The following is an 18,809-nucleotide window of genomic DNA, read 5'->3' on the forward strand; positions in this document are numbered from 1 at the left end:
GATGAAGTAGTGAGCTATCAGTAGTAGATAGTGGATGAAGTAGTGAGTTATCAGTAGTAGATAGTTGATGAAGTAGTTAACTATCAGTAGTAGATAGTTGATGAAGTAGTTAACTATCAGTAGTAGATAGTTGATGAAGTAGTGAGCTATCAGTAGTAGATAGTGGATGAAGTAGTGAGCTATCAGTAGTAGATAGTTGATGAAGTAGTGTTCTATCAGCAGTAGATAGTTGATGAAGTAGTGAGCTATCAGTAGTAGATAGTTGATGAAGTAGTGAGCTATCAGTAGTAGATAGTTGATGAAGTAGTGAGCTACCAGTAGTAGATAGTTGATGAAGTAGTGAGCTATCAGTAGTAGGTAGCCTAACGGAAGCGGTGAGCTATCAGTAGTAGATAGCCAACGGAAGTAGTGAGTTATCAGTAGTAGATAGTGGATGAAGTAGTGAGCTATCAGTAGTAGATAGTGGATGAAGTAGTGAGCTATCAGTAGTAGATAGTGGATGAAGTAGTGAGCTATCAGTAGTAGATAGTGGATGAAGTAGTGAGTTATCAGTAGTAGATAGTTGATGAAGTAGTTAACTATCAGTAGTAGATAGTTGATGAAGTAGTTAACTATCAGTAGTAGATAGTTGATGAAGTAGTGAGCTATCAGTAGTAGATAGTTGATGGAGTAGTTAATTATCAGTAGTAGATAGTGGATGAAGTAGTGAGCTATCAGTAGTAGATAGTGGATGAAGTAGTGAGCTATCAGTAGTAGATAGTTGATGGAGTAGTGAGCTATCAGTAGTTGATGAAGTAGTGAGCCATCAGTTGTAGGTAGATATAGTACCATATATAGCACAATAATAGGGTCTTAATGGCAATCTGAAGATGCTCCTTCAAAGTAGATGCTCCATCTTCATTCTTGACTCTCAGTTGTTTACTTATAGGATAATAAATGTGTATCACTTGTTGAGAGAGAAATTTGACTCATGCATAAGCGCTATAAAGATGTTGATGCGTCCATTGCATGAACCCCACAGGGGTGAGTTGGATTCCTATATTTAGTATGATCAAATGAATACTGCATGAAGGTGCATTAGTGTGTCCAATATCTTGAACTACATTTATTAACCTATTTCATACATGACAAAGAATTTCTGCAGATTCTGCTATTTTTTTATTGCAAACAAAATAAGAAATATGTTGGAAACCAATATTAATGCACCCACCAAAAAAGTAAATCAATCTTGCAAGATGTGAACGCACAGCGCATTGTAATGAAAATCGCCCAAAATTCATTTCAATTCAATTCGATTTCAATGCATTGAATTAACATTACTTTGTACAAGGGGACAAGTGCTTATTTAGGACACTGGATGTACTTATCTGAATTATAGCAATTGATTAGGATGATATTTAGGGTCTCTACAATGCTCCTTTAATTAAGCTGCCTCCATCATCTTCATCCCTCTTGGTTGTTGCCATGCATGCACTAACCTCCATGATTGATTTGTATCTAATTAGGGAGATATTATGAATGACCATGATGACGTTTTTATATTCTCCATTCATGTAATAGTAACACTGTTTATCTTCTAGTCTGATCAATGTCGGGTTTTTCATTTCTGTAAAATTATTTGTGAGGAGGTTCAAAAGCTCATGCCATTAATTTTGTATGTATATGTTCTCATGGTCAAGTTCGAATGCAAGTACTAATTTACATTGAGTATGTGACACGATCTGGTCCATGGGGGCCAAAGGCGACACATTTGAAATTGAGATAAAGGTAAAAATATGGAGTAAAAAACAATAAAATACATAAGAAAATAGACATCAAAAACTTCATAACTTTAGAACCAAGTATGCTAGACCTTTTGTGTTTTCAGTAAATGATGGCCTATTGTATGTATAATGTAATAATTACAGTAACTCAATTTCAAAAATGCTTCTTTTGGCCCCCATGGACCAGATCATGTCACATATCAGGTTTAAGAGTGATTTAATTCACCATGTTCACATTTGAAATATATTCAGAATTTAAACTAAAAAAAAATACCAAAAATATTCATTTTTCCATTTTGCTTGACAAACCTGATGAATCCAGTCAATATTCCCCATATTATATTTTAAACATACCCACACAATTGTTTCAAAAATACTCCACAAAATAGTTTGAAAAAATACCCCAAATTTATTTCAAATAACATAACTGTGGAGTCATGGTTGGCGTCATATAATGTATTATATGATTAACCTTGTAAAAGATGTTGAAATGTAGTGCATCCTTTTGTAAATTACCACATTCTAATAGAAGAAATCAACAGCAGAACAAAATATAGTTAATTGAAACATGAGTTGCAGTTTTTCTGTGCTAAATATTTCTGTACAATTGAAAACACATTAGTGCCAAAGATAACGTTTCAATTAAGAAAATAATATGTTTTCAGATACTGTAAGTAATCATATTGAGCATAGCATCTATGTCTTGTATTACAATTCTGACTATTGATTGATACATGTCTAATCAAGGAGGATCTTGTTGTATTATTTATCATTTCGGTATATCAGTATATTGCATATCAAATGTAATTCATCTGATGGATTTAGTTGCGTCTGGGAGCAAGATATGTATCTGTAATTTGCAATCAAAATTTGATTGTTTTGTATTTTTACTGAAATCTGTTAGTCTCTGATTGTTTTTTTTTTTTACTGAATTATGTTATTTATCTCTTTAGCTAGATTTTTAATTTCCATAATTCAAAAGTATTTTTTGGGCTGCCATCAAGTTTAAAATGTTGAAATGAATTAGCAATTTGGTGTAATCACATGAAGCTTCGGGTAAATGATATAATATTCAAAAATGTTTAAAGTGCCCTTTAATATGAACCTTTTATATGTGACCGTCCATCTCAAACCGCTCCTAAAGTCGGCAAATTGTATTTCGAGTTAGAGTGCAAAATGTGCATAGAGATTGTATTCATATGTCCCTAATGTTTGTCCTACATGTTTCTCATTTTAGTCCAGTCAAACACCAAGCTTTAATCCTATTGTTGAAGAGGATAATAAGCTTATACTTATGTATAGAATTAGTAAAGAGCTTAAGTCTTTGTTTGCTTTGGCTAAATCCTGTTCAAGTGGTGGGTTAACCAACAATTAACAATGAGAGGACATTCCTGAACCTCGTTGAGTTGGGGGTGATTTGAAGTGACCGCCAATTATGACCATTTGATATTAAATACCAGCAATGTGGAATAAGAGAAATAATGTAGTGCCAAAATAATGTACGCTTTTATTGAAGGAGCAAAGTTTAGCAAGTTATAACTCCGCTTCTGGATATCATTTGCAGTCAAATGATATATCATTGTAAAGCTTATGATATATATTTTCTAAACACAGAAGAAAACAAATTTGACCAGGGGCCGACTTTACGAGCGTTTCGACCGGGACGGTCACATATATCCATTTTCTTGTTTTGGGGGTATTTTTACTCCTCATGCTTGCCTATATCTCAGTTTCATTATTGATGACTTTAGCCTGATTGGACCAGATCTGGTCACAAATACAACCCTCACAAGAAATCCAATTTGAATTCAGGTCACGATAAGATCAAACTTGAGATCTACTTTTCACTATCATCATCTCCTCAGAACTGTTGATAAATATTATTTTCCTACAAGGCAATAAAAGGTGGAATTTAACCAGGACAGACATATGAAAGCTTTTTATACACGTAGGATGAATATAAGCAGGTCACATCTGGGTAACGGCCAAAGTTGGATTAAGGGGATCCACTTTCCACTGACTTATTCCTGAGTTCGCTTATCTGATATAGGAATATTTGATTTGTTTATTTCATCTCATTGGAGAGAAAACAGGAACTGGCATGGAGAATTGGGCTGTTGTTGGAAGGGAATAACACTAATAAATATATTTACCTATCAAACATAAATGTACCATGTTATGTTTTGAAAAGCTGCAACTCCAGACATCAACACAAACATTGCACAATTTCTAAAGTATGATGCACCTCTCTATTTATTGTGCATTCAAATTTCCATTTTTGAAATAATTTTTTTCAAGAACACAAACAGCCAAAGTCCCTGTGCTATGTATGCTGTGAATTTTCGCATATTCATAAGGGACGATTGTTTGATTGTGTGTGTCTAACAAAATCATGCCAGTATTGTGTGCCTTCGCATTTACGCGATAGAGCACTGCATTCCTTTGCGTTTCACAAAAGAGGGTAAAAATAAGTAGTATGTGCATATCCGTTTTGTGTCTCACATTTCATGGAATGATTCGCCCTCTTTAACAGGAAATAGTTGGTATTATTCTGTGTCCACCTCTTTTCAACATTGATGTGGATTTTAATAGTATCATCTGCCAAATACACCATGGGGATTCAGTATCAGTAAATGTAGGTACTGGTATTAAATGGTAGTAACACTATTTTCAAAATTTCTGACTTTAGCCTGAGTGGAACAGATTGGGTCACATTTTGTTATGATATTAAATATAGGCTTATATAATTCAGTTTTCATATGAGTTGACTACTGACGTCAATGCCTGGCAGTATGCGCACGCATCATCACAATTTCCATTGTTCTTCATATTTTGTTCAGGGCTCATGTTTTTAAAACTCCCGCCACATCACAATAAGGCTATTGAACAGTGTAGTGGTGGCATGGGGTTCACTCAATCATATTGATATACCAGCCCCTTGCCTTTGTTGATAAACATTGAGGTCTATTCATCTATATTTTAAGCAATGTGATCTTCCCTGTTTAGTGTGTGTGTTGTGTGCGCGCACATGTACATGTGGGGGTGTGTTTACATACATGCGTGTGGGGTTATAGGTACATGTAGTAGCAGTACAAAATAGGGCATAGATAGTCATTTACCTTCCTCTTAATCGAGTTTTTCCTTCAGAAAAAAGGGGGAAACCAGCTTCAAGATTAAGATTGTTTATGCCTTCCAAAATTGATCCCTATTATTTGTTGTTCTTGACCAGCAAAAGCACCAATTTGAATTTTGTTGCTGGTCATAACCCCCCCGCCCTGATTTTGTTTTAAATTTCTAGCCATTCTTAATGTATTTTGAATCTTCAGATGAATTTGATGAAGAGCGCTCTTTTTTTTTTATTATCAATATCATCATAGATATCAATATTTTTATATAATTCTATATTTGTTTGTGTTTCATTTCTGTATTACAGGAAGATATTAGAGACTTATTAGCAAAGGACCAAAGTAAGAGATTAGAACTGAAGGAGAGACCAGATACTGGTGTTTATGTAAAGGTAAGTGTTCATACTTGTACCTTCAAATTTATTTGTATTAAAGTGTATAATGTCCTCCCTGGATTGTGTTGTTTTGCCTCTTCAAATTACAGCAGTTAATTAAAGATAGGTAAAAATACACTTGCCAGTTTGCACACAAGATCTACAACATATTTGCATTTAATTTTCGAGCAGGAAATAGAGAATATAGTATTTGTTCTTTTTAATATGCTGTTCTCTAAATGATGCACAAAATAAGGACACTCTATCAACACCACGGTTTAATACCCGAGTGCTATATTTAAGCAATTAAAATCAATATTTGTTATCCCCTGACTTTTGTTTTTTGTCATGGATATTGTTTTTAGCTATAAATCAATATTTACCATCAACTGCTGCATCAGCAAGCAACGATATGCCAACATTGTCCTCAGCTGCTAAATTGGGCTATAATTTGGAACATTGTTGGAATCCTTGCCATGACTTGCCTAAAATGAGGAGCACATGGGTAATACTAATAATAATTCCATGGCTTCTTTTATTGCATAACTTTGGTTTATTTTTGGTACCCAGTATTTGAATATGGGTGCATTTTAAAAAGTGTATTTATATCATTTTTGGGCTACTGCGGTACAATTGCCATGGCACTTTCAGCAACACTGCCGGCATGCATGTTACTTGTTAAAGTTGAAGGGCAAAATGAATTTGCTTTTTTCATGCCGTCCATTTTATCATCCTCAATTGCTACATGTGACCTGCTCTGGCGAAACCCGCCATAAGTCGCACTCAGCCATTTCAAGATACAGCGAGCCAAAGTTGGGAAAGGGGTGAAAAACCTTGTAGATTTTGATTTTCAGTTTTTTATTATGTTTACTTTAACCTACCATTGAAAACAAAATATTCTTTTACTTTTTAAGCACCCAAATCTAGCATTTTCTGAGACAAACCCAGTCCTTAATCATTTTACATCTTTAAAGCCATTTTTTGTGTATTTGCCTTTTCTTTATGTGTCGCTTCCCCCCTCCCAGTTGAAGGACTGTAGAATGAGGACCACATGTCCAAGAAACATAATTTTGGTATCAAATGAAAGCTGAAGACCTATACTAAATGATGACATCAAAAACTCAATTTTCAAAATTAGGGATTTATGTCTGGTTTTGTGGGAGCAGGTCACATACAACATGTACAGCCTGTCTCAAAAAAAATTGTGCAAGTGAAAAGCGCCCTCTGTGGCAATTAGAAAATACCGTTGTGACATAAAGCTTACATCGACGTCAAGGGCATAGTCTTAGCTCTCAAATGCCGTTTAGTCTGTTCAATTTGCTTGTTTTAATCTCGAGATATGCTTACTTAACAAGGAAAGGGTAAAATCACAATTGTGCCACTTTTACTACGGAAGAGGGCTGTACATGTAAATCAATGATAGCATCAAGTTTATCAAGAGTTCCTTCGTGAAATCAAAAGAATGCATCAATTACACAACAATACAAAATTGTTTTTAATGTTTTATCATGATAAAGGTATAATGATTCTCTTTTTCTTCTTACGACAAATTAAACGATAAATAAATATTTCACATTCTGCTGTAAAATTAAATACATGTGCATATCAATGATTTTACCATGGTAAATACTGTTCTTTTTGTCATTCAAGATATGTTAAAAGACAAACAAATTAATATTACACACTTATGGGTTTGACAAGTTCATGAAATTTGACAAATTAATGAAATTAGACAAAATAATGCACGCCGGCGCTGATGTTGATCGTCTATTGCACAAGCCCGAAGAAGGGGTGCATTAGACGCATCAACATCAGCTATCATTGATTTACATGTACAGCCCTATTCCCCAGTAAAAGTGGCACAATTATGATTTTACCCTTTCGTTCTTAACTAAACATATCTCGAGATTAAAAAGAGCAAATTGAACAGAACAAACGGTATTTGAGAGCTAAGACTGTGCCCTTGACGTTGATGTAAGCATCATGTCACAACGGTATTTTCTAATCGCCAAAGAGGGCGCTTTTCACTTGCACAATTTTTTTTGAAACAGGCTGTATGTTGAAATCTCCATGATACAGATTAACCAGAATGGAACGACAAATAGTCAATAGAATTGAAATTGAATTCTTACGTTGTCTGCGTTTCCAATCATTTTTTCTCATTTGCCTGTTGCGACATCCCAATTATCCACCAACCTTCAATTTTTTTTGCTGGAGAAGCCTAATATCAAACTCACTTCACAGATGTATTTTTCTGTTGATTTTTCATTTTTATTATCGAGCAATATTGTGTTCAATATTATTGAGACTTGCATGTACGTACATGTTCATATAAACATTTAAAAAGATTATTTTAAAAGCTTGCACATTTAACCAGTATGGTAAAACACTTTCATAACAAGTACTATAATTACTATTGGGTATAATGTTAGGCACCAATATTAAGTGACGTACCTGTCAAACTTGATCACATTATTCACTTTTGCATCACTGATTGCATTATAGCAAAGTCTGAGAAATTATTCACATTTATAGCCAATAGTATTTTTGTTAGGCGAGAATAAATGCAATAAGAATAATATTATGTGTTAAATTGAAGGTTAAGATTCATTGTAACAACAATTTGCTCTTTAGTTGTCTTATTCTATAGATGCTTAATATCAGATTGATTTTGTGTATGTATTATTAAACTGTCTATTTTCATTTTCATATTATATCACTAGGATCCACAACTCGCTCATCTATCAGGGCACAATTCATTAACCCCAATACATGTTTACATTCATTAAATGACCTTTGAAAATTTGGGTACAAAAACTCATACTCTGCAACTTGAGGTCAAATTTTGCACTATTATTGTTTTATTGATGTTACTGAACTATGCCATTGGGATGAGGCCATTGTGGTCCATAGTGTATTGTTCCCAATATGTTGAGACTGGACCTGTTTATATCAGAATTGAAACAGTAATTCAAGAGCTCAGACAAATACCATAATTGCTACTGGGTATAATGTTAGGCACTGATATTAAGTGATGTAGTTGTCAAACTCGATCACATTATGCACTTCTGCATTGCACTGCAGAAATTACGTAGCCAATATTTGGTTAGGGTAGGGTAAAATGCCAGTTTTTGCTTCAATAAATATCAATTTTATTTCATAAGGTTGTGGAATAACAGGAAATATTGACTGACATATATGTAACAAAGAGAAACGGTACATGTAATTTGACTAAATTATCAGAAATGTTTCTGTATGTTTCTGTATGGTTTTAGATGCAACGCGTAGTAGCTTATAAGTAGTTGTAATGGAGCCCAACATTACCTCAAGAACTGTAAGGCCTCCAATACAAATATTACCAGTTTACTTTTTCAAATATTATTACATATAACCCACCTGTCAGTTTTTTTTACTGAATTGGGATATTCCATTTAAAATCCACACTACCCCTGTGGAAGATTTTGGAAATATCCTCCACAGAGGGAGCATGAATTTCAAATGGAATAACCACATTAGGCAGTTCCATTTTATGTCATACACCCTCTGAGAAAGATTCAACTTGAATCTTCCACAGTAGTCCAGTCAAAGTGGGTTTTGACTCACCACTAATTGCAACAGAATTTTTTTCACTGCTATGAATGTCAGAGATGTCCCCTGAACAGCATACAAAAAGTATACTGAAATATACTTGGTGGAAAGGTAGTTTTTGGCGCGAAAAGGTCATACAGGGGTCAAATTTCAAAATCGCTCCAATCATTTTAAAAACTATACCAAATTATTCCTCTAGCCATAAGGATTCAGAAAAAATATAGTTTGCCATATCTGTGATGTACGGTTCTTGAGTTATAACCGAAAAGGTCAAAGGTCAAATGTTGGGTTCAACAGAGGTCAAAAACTAAAATTGTCTGATTTTAACCAAAATGGTCTCAAATTGTTCGGCTTGCAAACATAATTCATTTAAAGAATATTTGCACTGTTTAGATTATTTATTACATGCGTAACATCGAAAACTAGGTCGGGGTCAATAGAGTTCAATGGTCAATGACCTCTTTTACCCTGGTACCTAGGTAACAAAACATCCAAGATATGGCAAACTATTCTTATTTTGGAGTGTTTTTAAAGGATCACACATTGAGACCATTTTAAGGAAATCGAGCATTTTTTTCGAAGTTGACCCACTTGGAGCCCAAAATTTGACCTTTGACCTTTTTGCTTATACCTTGAGAATGGTACATCACAGATATGACAAACTATACTTTTTCTGAATCCTTATGACTAGAAGAATGCTTTGGTATAGCTTTTAAAAAGATTAAAGCAATTTTAAAATTTGACCCCTGTATGACCTTTTCCCGCCAAAAACTACCTTTCCACCAAGTATATTTTAGTATATTTTTGGTATGATGTTCAGGGACATCTCTAAAATGTATAAAAGTGAAAAAAAATTCTGTTGCAATTAGTGGTGAGTGACACCACTTATTCGTTTAGATTGACTGGACTACAGAGGGAGGGTGAGTTTCAAAATAGAGTTGGTTAATGTGCTAATGGTAGAGTTTTTTTAAATGGAATTACCATTACATCAGGGAATCTATATCAAGGATTTCAAAAACTGGAAGAGGCAGTCATTTGCTGACACACATAGCACTAATGTGGTCATATTTTGTGATAGGTATAAGACTACTTTGACACATATCTGGAGTGTGCTACTGCACTATTTCTCAGAAAAAAAGAGACATAATAGCATTTTAACAAGTACTGTATACAAAGTTAATTTTGAAGACAGAATTTTTCAGCAGCTTCAGTTTTTGGTAATTGTTCAAGTTATTTATTTTGCAAATTCATATCAAGCATATATTTAAATTTATATATAAATACATTTTGTGTTGATATTTTCGCACCTCTACATCCGTGACTCGAGAATTTCAGGAAAATAAAACCTTGTAAAAAATTAAAAATAGCAGTATGCACAGTATCAGGTGCAAGTGACTAAACACAGCCTGCGAGCATGCTTCACAAATAGAGTAGGTAGAACAGCTTGCATGATTATGTTGACATAAATCGGGCAATGTTGTCAGGAAAATGGGGGGAAACTACTAGCGAGATGGATTTCTGTGAACTATGTGGGAATTGGTCTGAAGGGTGAGGTTACTATATGTGCTCGTTACTGAATGCAAGGGGAACAGGGTATTTGATTACAGACAAAATTATAAAATTATCTATAAAAATAGAATATTATTTTGATAGTCAATGTGAAATGTTAAACTATGATGATTGTTAAAACCAGCTAAGGTATTAAATTGAGATTCTTCAATATTGTAATGTACAAGGGGAAAAATAGCAGGTTTGAAAATTTTATGAAAAAAACTGGGAGTAGAGCTTGGTTGAGGTGGATTTTATATGAACCGGGAGCTACTTGCGATCAACTGAGTTAACAAAAAACACAATACTATGTGTATTCTGGCATGCAAATATCAGATATTTAGACTTTTTTTACCGAGGAGAGAGTTTTCCATTTAAAAGTAGCTCCTGGTCATGTTAAACTGGGAGCTATTTCATAACTGGTGAGTAAATAGAGCCTGTGAGCTTGCTATGTTTTGCCTTATATGTGTGATACGGTACATGTATGTAAATCACATAAAAATGATGAGCTGGTTACATAATGTCCCTCAATATTTCTGTGATTATGAGATTTTACAAGGAGACAGTTTCCATTTAAAAGTGGCTCCTGGTCATGTTTTACAAAAGGCTAACTGGGAGCTATTTCATGGTAACTGGTGAGTAAATAGAGCCTGAGAGCCTGCTTATATTTTGCCTTAAATGTGTGATACAGTACATGTAAACTGTACATAAAAATGATGAACTGATTACATAATGTTCCTCAATATTTCAGTGATTATGAGAATGTGACAGTACTTAACAGTATCACTGTATCAACTGCACACTCAAGTCTTTTCTAAATTCCTTTTTTGAAATCATCTTAACTGTATGAAGCTTGCCTTATCCAGTACAAATTAAATGCTCATAAAAACATGCAAGTACAAATAAGAATCCCAATGCCTCCTTGTTCATACCCAGCATGTCTAAGTGACAAGACTACCTGGGCGAGGAGGAGGAGGAACTGAAGAGGTAATCCTAGCCAACCAATCCATCCGCTGACCTATGGTCAAGAACACATCCTCTTCCTCTCTGGGGTGGTCGAGAACACATCCTCAACCACCCATGGGGCCTCGAGTCTTCACTGAAGGATGACCACAAAGGCCCTCAATAATCTAAGAGGCTACTTCAACCTATGCCCTTTTTTTCATCCCTCAGATAGTCGGATAATTTTGATGGTTGTATATTTCAAATTACTGATCATATGCATTGTTTGTGATACCCTGCCTATCTATTTCTGAGGTTGTAATGGTTTAAGTTGACTTTTTAAAATGACAGTTGGTATTCTTGATTTCCTACTTGACAGTACTCAAGTATTAGAAACTACTTGTCGTTTAGTTTGCGTCTCGTTTCCTAATCGCTTGACTGTGTGGCTATGCACATGGGTCAGATGGCAGAGACAGTATTAGTGGAGAGAGCTTAAGGCCAGAGTAATGGAAGACACACTCGTTCACGCCCGAATTTGAGATTTCTTGATATTTATCAACACTAAGATGTATTCTTTCACTTGAAACTGATAAAATACAACTTGCTAATATTTACTCGTATTTTTGCTTGATTTGTTTCACTCTTTTCAACTCTAAAAGTCCCATGGCTCAAGACAGCTTAGTAAATTGGCGGAAATAATGAGTCAGAAATGCGCGAATCTGAAATATTTTGATTACGCTGATTCGCTTAGCGTGACGCGACGCAACTCTCTTGCGTATGTCCAACGCAGTCTAAGCGCGATTCGGTTTGTTGTTCACGCCAGCAAATGTGGTGTAAACAAAACAAAAATTTGCAGTCAAAATGCCAATTGGATTTTTAATTATTTTGAATTTTGGCGCACTGAAAGCAGACATTATAGATTTATTGGTGCAAAAAGATGCATATTTAGACCATGCACCAGATACAGCTTTTACAAGCGTGAAAGTTTTACCGTTTTAAAATATAAGGACGTTTTGTGCATAATTTTGACATTTTTTTACTAAAACGTCGATTTCTCAAGAGTTCACTTTTGACAATATTGCACGATTTTTGTGACAAGATAACTCGAAAAATATGCAAGCAAAAGGTAAACTTTTTGCACTATCGTTTAGAGTACATCAAAGCCTAGGGAAGGTTTTCTCATTTTTTCAAAATATTTGTTTTAAACAAAAATATACACCATTCTGTGCAATTTTTATTTTTATCTTAAATCCCTAAGGGCTTTTCGGCGACGGAAGGAAAGAAGGAAAGAATAAAGAGAGAAAAGAAGGAAAGAAGTTGTTTGCTCTGGCTGGGATTCGAACCCGAGACCCTCGCATGCCAAGCACTCGGTCGGCGACACTTTGCCACGGGTCTTGGGCTTCACAGCCAGCTTAAACCGTGCCTATATATCACTTAGGGCGATTGCGTCATCACACCACGTGGGATGCATGCACGAACAGCGCATATATCAAGTAGTATTTTGTAGTATTCAGGCGGGTTAGGGTTAAGGAAGCCTATACTGAGTTTCGATAGTGGTAACTAACTAACCCTAACCCCTAAGGGCTTTTCAGCGACGGGAAGGGAAAGAAGGAAAGAATAAAGAGAGAAAAGAAGGAAAGAAGTTGTTTGCTCTGGCTGGGATTCGAACCCGAGACCCCTCGCATGCCAAGCACTCGGTCGGCGACACTTTGCCACGGGTCTTGGGCTTCGCTGGCCAGCGAAACCATGCCTATATATCACTTAGGGCGATTAACGTCATCACACCACGTGGGATGCATGCACCTAACAGCGCATATATCAAGTAGTATTTTGTAGTATTCAGGCGGGTTAGGGTTAATAGAGTGACAAAATTGCTTTTTTCACATGTTTTTTTCAATATTTCGAAAAAAGAGACGAATTTCAAAAAAATTAAAAAATCTTCCCTAAGATCATGTCTCTTCTTTATGAAAAGCTAACTGAATTTTTTTTTTACTCGAGCGGATTTTTTTCTAAGTTGTCACAAAAAATCGGGGTAAAAAGTGAATTTTGTGATTTTTCAAAAACTCGAGATTTTTGAACATATCTGACGTCACCATGGGATTCCTTGACTCATTTCCTTTCCAAAAATGTATAGTTTTATATACTTTTGACATACAATTCAGAAATAATGATGCTCGAAAAGGTCCATGTTCTCTCCCATTACACTGGCCTTAAGGGGGTACTACACCCCTGTGGTAAATTTGTGACTAATTTTGCATTTTTCTCAAAAAATAATAACACACTGGCAATCAAAATTATGTATATTATTGGGGCAAGGAATACAATTACTACACTGAAATTTCAGTGACTCCAGACAAGCGGTTTAGTATATAATGATAGGAAACGAGGTACATGCTAGCTGTACCTTATTTCTTATCATAAATAACAAACCACTTGTCTTGGGTCACTGAAATTTCAGTGTAGTAATTGGATTCCTTGCCCTATAATATACATAACTTTTGTTACCACTGTGTTATTAGTTTTGAGAAAACGCAAAAATAAACACAAATTTATCGAGGGGTGTAGTACCCCTAACTATAAGGCATAGCCCATGAGATCATGTGATGCTTTCAAACATTTTGTTGTTGTCTCACAAGCTATGTAAAAATGATTTGAGCTTGCCTATTCCACAAATCTATGGGAGTAACCTTTGCATGGTTGGTTGCCAACCTAAACATAATCCCAACCTTGAATTCTAAATCCTAACATTAACCCTTATCCTAACCTAGTAAAACCTAACCTAATTCTTAAACCTAACCCTAATCCAAATCTCTCAAGGTGGACAGAAAAGAAGTCTTCCCAATTTATGTTATTTTTTTTTGCAATTATATTGTTTCCACCTTTGTCCTTTTCAACAAGGTCACTGACACCCAATGAGTACCAGCTCAAAATTTCCTCGTATGTAAAGCAGTGATAAATCCTCCCATTTTGGTTTGTCGCTCATGGAGGGCAAATAGTGTACTTTCAGCTTTTTTTGGCAAAATTATAAAAAAATTGAATGATAATTTGACATAGAAGCGAAGTTTGCAAAGCACATACCAAAATTATCCAGAGATGCACTATTTGCCCTACATGAGCAACACGCAAACATGTCAGAGTCGATGCTCTGTGGTTCCAACTCATTGTTGACACTATAATTTGCACTAGCCTCACTGATTCTAACATATCCAAGATAGCAAATTTATGCTGAGGAAATGAAGGAAAAACAGGAAGAAGTACAGAAAATGGAAATGAGATGACACCAATTGATTGATCCTCTTTCAAAACGCAATTTCTTATGAATATCATTTTAGATTTCAAATTACTTCTACCTTTGTGATCTGTTCACAACCTTGTTAAGTATGCCCTTTAAAATATGACTGCTTGTACAACAGTACATCTGTCAGCCCTGTGGGGGGTTCTGATTTGACAGGAGTCGTGTTGTGTGGGATGAAAACATGCTTTAATGCATCACGATGCAACTTGGTTTTTTTTTCTGGATATTTTCTCTATTTGTTATGAAATAAAGTAATAAACTGACTAATTAATCCCTGCAAATAAAATCTAAGGAATTATAACTACTAACAGAGACATTTGGTGTTAGTATTTCGACAAAGTAATTCATGTGCATTTTTATTAGCCTACACTGGCTATCCAGGTTTATGCATTAGTATGAGCTTGGAACAGTCCATGAATTTCCCATGGATTAGCATGTGTCCCTCACGAACCAACCTGGGTAAACAAACAAACAAACAAACAAACAAATGTGAATTGAAAACAATTAGCAATTTTGTCAATTGCACCAAAATTTGCCTCAAATTGTGTGTGAAGCGCATTTGGTGACATCAATTTGTGCTGAGAATGGAACTGTTGGCTGGCAATTGTGAACAAAATGCTTTGGATTAAAAGGTGTAATAAGATCGGCAGCATCAAATGAACTGAAAAGGGCCAGACTTACCAATTAGAAGAAGGTGGGTTTCCTGTAGTATGTTAAATGGTTGACATGCATTGAATGCAATATAATGATCATTAGTATTCTTACGCTGTTAAACTGCATGCCATGTCATGTCTGCTGTAATACATACACAGAGTTGTCTGCTTAAGTGTCTTGACCATTTTAAGGGGTCCATTATCCACCTTTGCACAGTATTTTTTGTGAGGCCTGAGAGCACATCAGACACAATGAAAAATGTATATCTTCAGTACGAAAGGTCAAACTTTTAATATGATGGCCAGACAGCTTTTCATCCCAGCTACATACACCTTAGTACCGTACATATCATTAGATTGATCAAGATTACTGTTTTAACAATTGTTTTTAAAATAATTTGTCATAAAATGTTGTATTATAATATATTGCAAATTTCAAAAATCAAGAATTATTTGATATCAGAAGGATATTCCTTATATATTTTTTTTTCAAAATGCAATTTGGTGTGTCTGATGTGCTCTCAGGCCCCACAGTAAGTACTCTGCAAACGTTGATATCCGAGCCCTTGAAGAAGTTACTAAAATAGCAGACTGTTATTGTTGATTTTGAAAGTGAAAATGAATCTCTTCATGTGAAGGAGGCAGGTGTGCATTCAATTATCTAATAAATTTGTTATTCCAAAGCTGTTAGCCTACATACTATGCTATGTATGTTAAAAGCCAACAGTCTGCATAATTAAGGGGTACTACACCCTGCCCAATTTTATGCCCATTTTGCATTTTTCTCAAAAATTATAGCGCATTGGGGACAAGTAAGATATGTATATTATAGGGGCAATGACTACAACTACTGCACTGGAAATTTTATTTCAGCACAGACAACAGTTGTGGAGTTACAGTCAAAAATGAGGAAAACCAATATTTGATCAATAAATCAATAACTACTTGCTTTGAGTTGCTGAATTTTCAGTACAGTAGTTGTAGTCCTTGCCCTATAATATACATATCTTACTTGTTACCAATGTGCTACAATGTTTGAGAAAAATGCAAAAATAGGCACAACATTGGACAGGGGTGTAGTACCCCCTTAACACATATTAAAACTCATTTTGTGAATAGAATAGAATTAGTGAAGGGGTGGCGAACCGAATCTTGAATCAACAAAACCTCTCAAGTTACACCAAACATTGCAACAATTGTGAACTGAAAAAAATGAGCCTGACAATTTTAAGATGATAAATTACCTTTAGTGCACTGTGACACTCATTAAATATGCATAATGAAATTAATAGTCATGAGCTGTCAAATTAAATGCCATGAAAACATTCAGCGGATAAAATTTGCATGTTGTATTGGAGGGCCCTCAGCAAGGATGTTGACCAAATACTATTCTAGAGTACATGTATGTCAGTGTATGTCCAACTGAAATCTTGATCCAGTTGCTGTAAGTTAGAAAACTGAACTGGTTGATGTGATGAACCATGCACTTTTAACCCCCTGAGCACTACTTGCCGATCTAGCATTGTCTCTGATTGGTCATTTACATGATATCTTCACTTTAATCACCAATCAGAATGGAGCTTTGTAAATAATTCACCCCAATTTTTTTGCATGGTAAAATTATTCTGACAATGTTACTGATTGGTCCAATTGATAATGAAAACTTCTTTTTGGCCAATCGGCAGGTAGTTCGCATGGGGTTAAGATGACAGGTCCATGTTATGACACACATTGAATGGAAGTAATGAATGGAAAGTAATGAAATTAATATTCCAAAACCGTACGTCGACCTGCATGCCACGGATGTTGACAACATTCTGTGGATGAAATTAGTATGAGATTTTTGTAAAGGGTGTAGCCACTTGAGAATCTGACCGGCTTTCTTACGGTCTTGAACAGGTCAAAGTCATCATAAAGTAAAAAGCAGAGCGACTTAAGAGGAACGGGTCTCACTACAGTATGTTACAACACATTATGGAATGTAGGCCTTATCTACTTCACTGAAATTGGTATTCAGAAGCAATATGAGCATGTCGTCCAGTATTTGCACACCATGTACTAGCTGTATCTTGACTACAATTGTAGACTAGATGAAATATGGTACTACAGAGTACTCAATTAGCTCTCAAAGCCAGTAAAGGCATTGGAATTAGTTGTGGTAAATAACCTTCACTAGTATTCCAGTTTTAAAGGTACAGTACCAAAAGCGTACAAACACATCATTTGGGAACAAAACAGAAGAATTATTGAGTATGTATACCGGTAAATAAATGGTTCTAAATTGGGCAGTCACAGTTAAACATTGTAAAGACCCATTAGGCAAAAAAAAAAAAAAATTGTTTGTTTGTCCACGTCCGACCGACCGTGTACCCTTTTTTGATTTTTGATTTTTTTTTTGGCATCGAAGGGACATCGTATAAAACAGTGGTTAGTATAAATTTAAAGAAAGAAAATGTAAAAGAAAATGAACAGTATAACATGCAGAACCATCTCCAGAGTTAAACCAGTAAAGTGTTTTGACTTATTTACTAGTCTTCAAATTTAAAAAAAAAAAAAAAATCCGACCTACCGACCCAACTTTTTCCTAAGCCTCTATGGACAAACAAACAATTTTTTTTTTGGCCTTATGCGATTGGGCATATCAATCTATTTCTGTTCAAAGAAATATAATACTTCAACATATTTTATTAATCAACAAGAATTAAGGCATAGTGTGGAAAAAGTTATATATGCCCAAACATGGCGCATATTTGTCGCAATTCAGAATAGGTAAAGGTACTACTTACAATGAACTTGTCATGGGCCCTAACCTGATAAACACCCTTGTAGAGAAATGCCTCTGCACAATCTGTCAGAATTGGGTCCTGGCCTGAAAAACACCCTAGTAAAGAAACCCTGCTTCACAAGCTTCAGGGGACAGATATACATGTACATGTATTAGAGGGGATACAGTTTCTGACAGGAGGAAATGGAGATCAAGGTGAAACGGGTAAAATGGTACGAAAGAATATGTGACACGCAAGGGCGGCGGAACGATTTTGAAAGTGGGGGCCATTCGGGTGATGCAAAAATTTAAATAATGGTCGCTGAAGCGCTTTCATCTCGTCAGCTTATGCTGACGCAGAGAAATGTCTGAGGGGATGTGCCCCCCCTCAGAAGTGAAAAACTTTTGCAAACTGAAGGCCCAATTGAAGCCATTTGGTGGACCATTCTGGCACTATCATTGTGTACAATTTTTGTTTGAAAAATCCGAAAATAAGTTTTCACTATAATTGTATAAATTATTGCTTTTAGTGTTGGGTGTCGTAATACAGGGGAATTTTGCAAAATGAAGGTCCAATTGAAGCCATTTAGTGCATCATTTTTACACTTTTTAAGCATGTTAAGGGTCTAGAATAGAGATTTGATTTTTATGTTCACCAGGACATGTTACACACAGCACATTATGGGTTAAAAGTGGGGCCAGGCCCCCAGTCAAAAAGTGGAGGGGCCACTGGCCCCTGCCCCAGTTCCGCCGCCCT

The 18,809-nt window shown here is 35.4% G+C and overlaps 1 protein-coding gene across 1 annotated transcript in view; it reads left to right on the top strand.

The window, feature by feature from the left end:
- Nucleotides 1-18,809, top strand: part of LOC140136959 (kinesin-II 95 kDa subunit-like) — a 105,574-nt gene that overhangs the window by 51,302 nt on the left and 35,463 nt on the right. The window contains 1 exon segment of the mRNA XM_072158622.1: nucleotides 5,197-5,280. Within this exon segment, the coding sequence (XP_072014723.1) occupies nucleotides 5,197-5,280 (84 nt within the window).

This window comes from Amphiura filiformis, chromosome 17 (genome assembly GCF_039555335.1).
Source record: "Amphiura filiformis chromosome 17, Afil_fr2py, whole genome shotgun sequence".
NCBI lineage: Eukaryota > Metazoa > Echinodermata > Ophiuroidea > Amphilepidida > Amphiuridae > Amphiura > Amphiura filiformis.